General features: G+C 33.4%; 1 protein-coding gene across 4 annotated transcripts in view; it reads left to right on the forward strand.

Moving 5' to 3' along the window:
• Positions 1–10,740, forward strand: part of PTPRZ1 (protein tyrosine phosphatase receptor type Z1) — a 189,751-nt gene that overhangs the window by 126,097 nt on the left and 52,914 nt on the right. For all 4 annotated transcript variants that reach the window (XM_019031497.3, XM_055392192.1, XM_019031498.3 and 1 more), the window contains exon 11: positions 5,751–5,797. In XM_019031497.3, coding sequence (XP_018887042.3) covers positions 5,751–5,797 — 47 coding nt within the window. The remainder of the gene's footprint in view (positions 1–5,750; positions 5,798–10,740) is intronic.

The raw sequence follows: 10,740 nt of genomic DNA on the forward strand, positions 1-10,740 counted from the left end.
ATATTAGGAGCCTACTCATTGAAACTTTTACAAATTTTAATGTAAGTGAGTGGTTACAAATTATATTAATTATAGCCTATTTTAGTTTTACCTATGGCAGGAAAACTGATGTGCATGGTTTGCATTGTTGTCTAAATGCTGTAGCAGGGACTTTAATCCAACATGAGCTTAAATAAAGTACTTGCTCATTGATCACCTTACCATAGCTGTTCTTACTAGTTGACTTTTTAAGTTAAAGATTATATGTGAGAGCATCAGATATTATAATATGCATCATTCCAAACTACAGGCTACAAAACTTGCCAAGGTATCTCCCAACTTGATATTAACGACTAATGAATATTACTACTACCATGATGGCAATATCATTATTTAGTATTTCCTATGACCTGCTTCATGGCCTGGGTATAACCATCTTTCTTATTGCCTTTATTTAGCATTGTTTTTCAAAATCAGGTTATTTTTTAATGGAATGTGAGCTCTAAGTCTTATAGAAAGGCGAGTATCAAAGTAACTGACCATGATTTTAACTATGCCATATCACGCTACACCATTGCATGGCAACCATCACCAAAGTTCCTCACAATGAGCTACCCAGAAAATGACACCTTTAGCCATACAACATTGATCATGTTGGCCAACACCATATGTGAATTGATTGAAATATGGCATATAAAAAATCTCTTCTACCTTTATTTATGCATTTTGAGTATGAAGTATATTGAACACATTCACTTAATTTTGTTACCTTGGTTTAATTATGCTACTCTAATTTCGTACCTAAAACAATTTCTCAGGAGTTTGCAAAAAATTATTACTTTTACCCATTTATTTTTACATTGTTTCCTATTTTATTCGCTACGCCAAAGCTTTAAACTTTCTGAATTTTTTTGTTCTTTTTTATTTTGGAGAAACTTATTGCATATGAAAGAAACAGATTAAATATGTATTTTCTCCATAAGTGATTTCTGAGTGATCCTGTTAGACTGACTCTATATTGGCACAAAGTATAATATTCTTCTATCATTTGTTGTATTTTCACATTTGTACTAAATAATAAATATTATTAAAACTTAAAATTTCTATTTATTTAAAGGACCGGGACACTATTGAACGTTGTAATAATGAGATGCTTGTTTGGATACACCATTAAATCTCCATGGATGCCTCAGTCTCTTAAGGCATTTTGTATAGTAATGATGTGTTAGTAAAAGATGGTATTTGATTTGATGTTTTGATATGCTATGCCTCTTAAAAACTAAGGGTTACAAACTTAGGTAGATTATTCCCTATTATTTCTACCAAAAATTCCTGTATCAAAAACCTGTTCCTCCAAAGTTTGGGATTATCCTATTTTTTATAAAGAAAAGATTGGTTCTCTTAGGAGTTACTCTTTCTGATCTGAAAGGCTGCAATGACATTTTTATCCACATATTTACAATTTAGTATTGAAATTACATTGTCTTAAATATTGTTTCTTTGGTAAATATATCCCAGTGAAAGTCTTGCAGTAATACTATCTTGTGGCTTGGTAAAACAGATTTGGTGCCTACAAGATTAGTGAATTTTATTATTTGTGTGACTAATATAGATGTAAGTGGCTTTTGAGTTTGCTGCTTATTTCATGGTTTTTATTAATACCACTTCATTCTGTTAATCATGTTATTTTATTAGCTTGTTAACTGTAATGTAGCCTATTTAATAATTCTATTATTATTTAGGATAAACTGTTTACTAAATATTGTATTGCTTTTTGCTTTTGTTAAAAAGAAATGAAAAAGATAATTTATAATTGCTGTCATTCTTTGATAGATTTCATACATATATATATATTTGAGGTGGAGTCTTGCTCTGTCACCCAGGCTGGAATGCAGTGGTGCAATCTTGGCCTGCTGCACCCTCCGCCTCCTGGGTTCAAGCGATTCTCCTGCCTCAGCCTCCTGAGTAACTGAGATTACAGGCATGCGCCACCACACCCAGCTAATTTTGTATTTTTAGTAGAGACGGGGTTTCACCATGTGGGCCAGGCTGGTCTTGAACTCCTGACCTCGTGATCCACCCGCCTCAGCCTCCCAAAGTGCTGGGATCACAGGCGTGAGCCACCACACCTGGCCAGATTTCAAATATTTAAATCAGTTTCCCTGAAGAAAAACTCAGTCTTCCAAATAGTGCCTTTAACTTCCTAAATGTGATAAAACTATGCATTTAAATTAATAATTTGCTTACATTATTCTTTGTACCTTTTAATTACACTTGTGTACAAAAGTATCACCATAAACTATGCTCATTAAGTATTATTTCAAATTGTCGTTTAAAAAAATGTGTAAGTTTGCATTCAGAAATTAATTTAAATTTACCAAGGAGCCTTTTTAATGTTAAAAAGGAATGTATATTCTTTTAAAAGACTTCTTAGATAGTTATATTTATGAATAAATAATTTCATAAATATATTTATCTTATTGTTACTAAGATAATTATGTTTATTTCTCATATAGAAGATAAAGCTAATTAACATACGGCTCTGGAGGGATTATTTAAGTACATGTTTTAGGGCCTTGATAATTATATGTGTTAGATTTAAATGCATGATGAATTAAATCCACAGTTTTCTTGTTACTGTGTGCTTTCAGTTGTATAACAATTGTCTTAAGTCACCATACATCTGTCCTCACTCTACCTGTACCATCCTTTCTATTAGTGTTATTACATTATTATATGCAGAATTATAGTTTGAAGCAGTTGCGGTCTACATTGCTTTTATTTTGTGCACTGTGAAACTTGGCTTATCTTCAAACAATTAAATAAGCCTTGCTTGCTCACCTACATCAGTGTTGCTTTTTTGTGTTATAGAAAATTAATGTGTTCCTAATGTGTTTTTTTAATCTAACATTACATGTGTCCCAAAACAAAACCAGAATGAGTCAACAGTTTTTGTTCAGTTATTACAAAAATGTGAATTCTAAGTGTTCACTCAAAACAAAAAATACTGATAGTTCTTCACTATCTGATGTTTTTCTAGCCTTTATGGAGTCTATTTTGATGAAGGGAGATGATTCTATAAGCCAGTATAATTTTTGAACTATTTAATATATTGGTAGTGCCTGACTCAAACCAGTGGTTACTAAAATATCAGTTATTACTTGTGAGAAAGCAGCAGGTTTAGGGGTACCCAATATGAGAGCTTGTGCCCATCAGCAGAGCTAAACTTTGAGTTCAGGATGTTGAATTCACAGTTCCAGAATTATGGCTTCAAGATCTTTAGGAAGATAGAAACAATCTTCCAAATTATTTTGTTTCAAAATTGTTATGAAGAGACTCAGCAAAAGACTTCTGGATTCTAAGAAATAGAGGTATTGAAGTATTCCTGGGAATTTCAGTCAGTTCAAATGATCTCAGTCCAGTTGGAAACCAGAATAAAGAGGCTTCAAGGTGGGTTTATACGCAGTAATATGAATGTGCTAACACTTGGGGGTGCTCACCCATGAGAGTGCCAAGGAGACGTGCCTAGGCCTACACATGTTTTCCCAGAGCCAAGGAGGCCCAAAGAAAAAGTCTTGCTTTTATTACAGTAAACAGCAATCCAATTATAAGTCATTAATATTCTTTAGGGGATGTGATTGGATTAAAACCCTGTATTGTAATTTACTAGAATAGAAACCATAATCCCTATAGTTAGTTGATGCTCTGGTAAAATGATAAAAATAAGTCTAATGCAATACACACTAAAAATATTAAAGAAAAAGGGAAATAAATCCTCAATGTGATAGTTATACATACCCTTCCCCAACCCTTATTACGATTAAATAAGAAAATTATATTTTCCCGTTAAAAGTATGAAGTTAGGTGGAGTTAGACCATTTTTAAAAAATTTTGAACACCTTCTTAGGCATGTTGAAACAAATGGAAAATACTTGATATTTTTGTATAGCCTCTTGGCAGAGGAAAAGCCTACAGTATGTGTACCACTAATAAGTATTTGATTATGATTTGCCATTATGAGCATTAAATATTTCAACAGTCTATGAAAAAGAGTGGCTACACTTCAAATTATTTTCAATAAAACTAGGTATTGTCTAATGGGCTTAATTTGAAGATTTTTTATATGCATGAACTTCTTTAGTCATAGCTTTTAGAAAATCGTAAGGAAGGTCATTTGTCTGTCACAGTTTAGTTGCATCTCATTTTTAAATTCAAATGTATTAATTTGCATGGCGATTACAAAGACACAAGTGTTTGAGATGATTGAAATCACTTTAGTTTGGAAACATAAAGAATAAAGAGCATGAAGAACAGACGGTGAGGAAAGGATTTCATAGGAAGAGAAATAGAAGAAGGAGACCACTAATGATCAAAATAAAATTTCCGAAGTCCTTCATGGTTAGTTTTAACGAGAAAAAAAGTGAGAATTAAAAGTAAGATTGTGATTGTTTCTAGTGAGTACTTTCCTTTTTAAATTACAGGAGTTGTTTAGGGTAAGTAATTTTGAAACAGCTAAGTTGTCAAGAGTATGAACTTTATCTGAATCTTCTTGGAAGCTAGGCATGCTTAACAGATTTTACATAAATTCTCATTTTATGGTTTTCAATATATTAATACCCAGCAGTCTTGGTAAAAATAAACTCAAGAAACTTTGTATTGGAAAACAGACCTGGGTATGATAAACATTTAATGTTGGTTCAGTTATACCTTGAAATTTCTATAGAGTATACATTTCCTTTGAGGACATAAAACATAGAACATAAGCAGCATTAGGATAGTGCAGAGCATAAATTTTGGCAATAGCCTGAGATTCCATAAAGGCATGGGAGTTTGAAGAACATCATTATAATAATGCTCAAACCTCACAGTTACTTTGTCTACCATTTTCCTAATGACCCAGGCAGCTCAGACCAAGACTAAAGAAAAATTCTCCTCTGGCCGCTCAGTAACGTGGTAGAGTGGCTAGATTCCTTCTTAGGAGAGAAAGAACCAGCTTAGTCTTTCCTGACATCCCCTGACAGGTCCTGTTTTAGAACTGAGATATATGTTGATTCTGATTTGTTGAGACAAACAGACTTGAATGATTCTGGTCATCAGATTCTTTAAGTAGACAGCATTAGCTGAGTTTCCCTGGGGAGAATGCACAAGATTCACTCTGTTAGTTCTTCTTGCTGACAGCAAGGCTGGAACCTGCTGGAAAACACTCTTCATTTTACCTGGTGCAGCACCCAGTATAGAAATAGGTATGAGGCCAGATTGGAGGAGTAAAGATAATTATTTGTCCCTCAGTCAAAATAGAAACTTAAGGAAGAGGTAGCTAAATAAGAAAATAAATTCTACCAATTCTCCAGAAAATCCCTGGCATTTCCCCAACCATGCTTTTATCAGCCCTGCTAAGGATGAAATAACTCTGTACTGATGAAAAATTATTTGCGTTTCTTTACATTCAGTTTTATAAGTTTCACTGACCTCCTCTCCGTTCTTAGCTTCAATCAAACTTAGGGGCAGGGGAAATGGGGAAGGGAGTGGAGTGGGAGGTAGAGATCAAGATTTGGGTAGAGTTACATATAAGCTCATGTAGTGTTGTGTTGTAGTGTTCAGTAATGTTGAAAACTAAAATTTAGAATTTTTATTGTGAGAAAGTCTGTATTTTCAAAGCTGACATTAACTTTTTTATTCTTTTTAATGTTTTCTCTTTCACCCAAAGGTAAATCCACAAAGGCCGAAATAGGTGAATAAAAACTTTAATAATTTTGTTTTTAATTTTGTAGAACTTGATCTTTTCCCTGAATTAATTGGAACTGAAGAAATAATCAAGGTATCATAGCCATTTTTATATTCAAATGTTTTAATATTAAATGGTCTATTTTGAATTGTTGCTTGGGTGTTAGGTATTGCCACATGAATAGAAGTTGTGTGTATGATTCATTGTTTGTGGGGTTAGTTGCTAAGCTTTATATATAGATAGTCACATAATTTATATACATGATTCTCTTATGAAGAAGTTGAAAGATGTTTTGATTGGTATAGTACTAAAAAACAAGAAATATAAATGGTGATGAAGAAAAAAACAACGAACTTTAAAAATAATTATAGCTATGCACTACAGCTATAAACTGGAATTTTTTTAGTCTCCAAATTTTTCTGAAAAACTAAAATTATATTTAACCAGTTCTTAACATTCTACAGTTTATATATAAATAACCAACGATTGATAGATTAACGATAAATGTGGCCCAAAATATAAATTGTATATATATATTTTTTGCCCATTTAAATTGTTTATTATTTAAGTTGATAAATATTCATTTACTGAAAGAACATTGTGCTGACAACAGGCACTTATATTACGAGTAGTCTATACTTTTTAAAGATAAAATTTATAGGTATTTGAGACTATAAATTTTAACATTATTTTATTTTTTTAAATAGAGAGAAAATGATTGTTTAATATCTTTTATATTTTGTCATATGCCCTAATGTGCTGTTCATCATAACTGAAATTATATATTCAGTTCAGGTGCTATTGTTGATAATAATACGAATGTGTACATGTGTATAGATTGTGTAGGAGCTGATAAAAGTGTGACAACTAGTGCTGTTATCTAGCAATAAATAACAATTAGGTCTTTCATAGGTATAAACTATCTTGATATTTTATGTATCTTATGGCTAGTCTCTCTTACAAGGGACTATTTTACCAAAATGACCAGTCTACTTTGTAACAGGAGTTTATAGATTTCAGCTAAGAATAACTTTATTTGTATATGTACATACATGCTCACATGCATATGGAGATATATATATGTATATATACGTGTATATATACATATATGTATATATGTATATATACACATATATATACATATATACATATATGTATATATACACATATATATGTATATATATATATACACACACACATACAAGCGATCAACAGAATTAAGTCAAAAAAGAAATTATATTTGTGCTGAGTTGTTAATTCAAATAATGGGTCTGACATACCGATGTAAGCCCTTTTTTCAGTAATTGGTGCCATGTATTGAATGATATTCTGTTTAAGTTCCGTCTTTTATATAAGTATTACACATCACAGACTTTTTAGAAAGGACCAAGGAACGATCAATTATTTTTCATAGTAATTCCCATTGCCATGATTCACGATCCATGCTTAGCTACTTTAGTTACAAGATCCATGTTTAGTTATTTTTCTTCTCTATTGCCATTAACCCTAAGGCAACTTTTACCATAAGCCTACAAAAGTTATTTAAAATCTTCCAATGTTAATTACTAGTAAGTTTCTACATAAAACTATAATATTGTATTTAGTATAATATTTAGCTGTGTAAATAGGCTACACATGTGACTTTATATGCATTTTAAAATATTTTCCATTTTTTAATGGACATATAATACTTCTACATATTTATGAGGTATATAGTGATCAAATCAGAGTAGTTTGCATATCCATTATCTCAAACATTTACCATTTTTCTGTGTTGGAAACATTTGAGATCCTTTTTTCTACCTATCTGAAAATATATATTATTGCTAACTGTAGTCATCCTATAGTGCTATCAAACACTAGAACTTATTCTTCCTATCTAGCTGTAATTTTGTATCATTTAACCAATCTCTGCCTGTCGCCCCCTCCCCACTACATTTCTCAGCCTCTAATAACCACTATTCTACACTCTACTTCTATTAGATCAACTTTTTTAGCTTCCACATAAGAGTGAGAACATGCAGTATTTATCTTTCTGTTCCTGGCTTATTCCACTTACATAATGGAGGTATATCTTTATTTTTGTCATACACTCTACAATAGAGATACCTAAAGCTATTCCTGTCATGGTGCCTCTGGTCTCGCCATGTACATATATGACAAACACAAGCAGATCTTCCTGTTAGAGAAGAATGTGAAGATATGTGAGCAGGCTGGCTTGTTGTAGTCAGAGAAAAGTTCCTAGATAGGAGGAAAAAAAAGCCTCAGTGCATCAGCCCAGGTCCCAACAGGAAACAGATGCCACACTCAAGTGGAGTAATGGAGGTTAATTTAATCAAAAAGGATGATTCACAGGTGCGGGAAGTCTTAATGCAAACAAACAAGGGGTGGCATTGTACATTTGGTATGAATGATATCAGGGACTCGTTACATCTAAACTGAAAGGCAAGAGGGCAAGGAGAAGGTGCAGAGAGAATGGCACAGCAGATGCTGTGGCCTCTGTGATGGGACAGCACCATCCTGTGGTGACCAGTTAGGTAAGGAACCTCCCAAGGAATAACCACATTCTCTGGCCACCCGCCTAGAATGAATGGAGACAGGTGGAGAGAGGCTGTGGAAAGCAAAATGAGAATATACAACACACTGAGGAAGGAGTCACCTGAGAAGGCAGAGTAGAATTAAAAATCAATGTCATTACTTGTTGGTAGAAGGCTATGATCTAGAGGAAAATGAGGAGGAGAAAGAATTCTTATGACATTAGGCTTATTTGGTTTGTGGGGCTTTACCCATGGTGGTAGTACCCAAAGAAACAGCAGCTCTAATTCTTTGAGCTGGAAGAATCCTTGGCACTGCCAACGGGGAGGGAACCAGCTACCACCACGCAGATGGGGATTTAAAATAAAGGATACAGGAGCAGTGATTGGTAAGCTTGGCTTGGTAAATTGGTAGTAGTTCTTGCTATTGAAATTAACTATTGTATTAATAATATATTGTCAAATCAAAAGAGACCCATGTCATAATATGTCTTCCTGGAGCATGATTATGAGATGGGATGAAAACACTTCTTAACCAATCCACTATTCACTTCCTTTGCTTCATGCAGGAATGAATGACAGGCTGGAAAATGCATGGAATATATTTGTAATGACTTTTAATCCCTGAATATAGAAATAAAGAGTTTGAAGGATATTTCTTAGATCCTCTCCAAACAGAAATGTATGACTTTGCAAGACAAAGTATCTGTAGCATGATCGTGGCTTTACACTAACTTTTTAAAATGAAGTTGTGAAGGATAACATATGACATAGATCAAAACTACAGTGGAAGAAAGAGTCACAATAACTCCATAAAGAAATTGTAGGAAAGAGTATTTGTTAAAATATTTGTAGTCAGATATGAATAAAGTAATCATAGGGTATGAATGATATGTTCTTCTTAAAATGTTGACATAGCCAATGTGACCTTACAGAGACCAACAAGATATGGTAGGGTAGGATTAATGAAGGTTGAATCACCCTCACCGGGTTCTGAGAGGTTCTGAACCTCATAAAGTTTATAGAACGCATATGTCTCTGATGTGTGCATAGTTTTTTCCCAACTATGTAATAAGAAGAGGTGTGTAGCATTATGTTACAATAAAAATTTTATGGTTTCCAATTTCATCCATGTCCCTACAAAGGACATGAACTCATCATTTTTTATGGCTGCATAGTATTCCATGGTGTATATGTGGACACAGGAAGGGGAATATCACACTCTGGGGACTGTTGTGGGGTGGGGGGAGGGGGGAGGGATAGCACTGGGAGATATACCTAATGCTAGATGACGAGTTAGTGGGTGCAGCGCACCAGCATGGCACATGTATACATATGTAACTAACCTGCACAATGTGCACATGTACCCTAAAAGTTAAAGTATAATAAATAAATAAATAAATAAATAAATAAATAAATAAATAAATAAAATTTTATGAAAATTTACATTGCTTATAGGAGGATATGATAAAGGATGTTTATGTGGAAATATAAGCAAAGAGAAAGAAATGTAATACTATTGTGGAAGTCAATAGACATTGTTAGATCATATAGAGAAAATGGATGACATATCTTTGGGGAACTTTTGCTGTGAAGGAGAGACGAGAAGTAGAATGATAACTAGAAGGTGAATTAGAGGTTTTCCTTTGTGTTTCCTTTAAATAAGAGAGATCAGAGTTGATTTAAGCTGATGAGAATTATCCGTTTGAGAATTTGAGAAAACAAATCAGAAACACAAAATAGACTGAACTACTCAATTATGTTCAATTCCCAGGTTCATGATAGGGACTAGATCTAAAACACAGAAGTGCGAATTAGCTTTAGAAAGGAAGGAAAACAACTCTTTAGTTATAACAGGACAGGAGGGGCAGAGGTAACTTGGTTGGTCCCTGTTTTTATGTTAAGAAGAAGTGTGTCTTTGGTGGCTTCTATTTTCCCTGAAAACAGGAAGGCCATCTGCTGAGAATGGGAGGAAAGGATAGGAAAATGAAGGTTTGACAGAGTTTTGGTAGAGAGAAAGAGTGTGGAGTGATACCAGAAAACTAGGCAAATATTTAGGTTTGCAAAAACAAGGAAGAGTTTAGAAACTCTACACTGCCAAGCTTAACATTGATCCCCAGCAAAACTCTGGATCACATTATAAAACAAATATTTATGAGAACTTCTAAGGAAAGAAGAGATAATTGGCACCAACCAATTTTCCCTAAAAGCAAGTCAAGGCAAATTATTCTCATTTACTTTTGCATTCAGTTTTTAGGTTTGTAGATTATAGGAATATTTTATTTGGGAAATTATTTGGGAAAATCTCTCAGGTGGTCCTTGTGAACAAGGTATCACACAGAATGTAAAACTTCATAAAGAATACTGACTACTTGTAAGGAAATTTTTCAAGGGAATCTGAGAGAGTAGCCATTTTTAGCACTCAATATAATTCAGATCAAGTGCACTAACTTCCTAAAGTTGTCACATATGCTTCAGAAGATACTCACAACCAGCCAAATA

The sequence above is a fragment of the Gorilla gorilla genome, chromosome 6 (genome assembly GCF_029281585.2).
Source record: "Gorilla gorilla gorilla isolate KB3781 chromosome 6, NHGRI_mGorGor1-v2.1_pri, whole genome shotgun sequence".
NCBI lineage: Eukaryota > Metazoa > Chordata > Mammalia > Primates > Hominidae > Gorilla > Gorilla gorilla.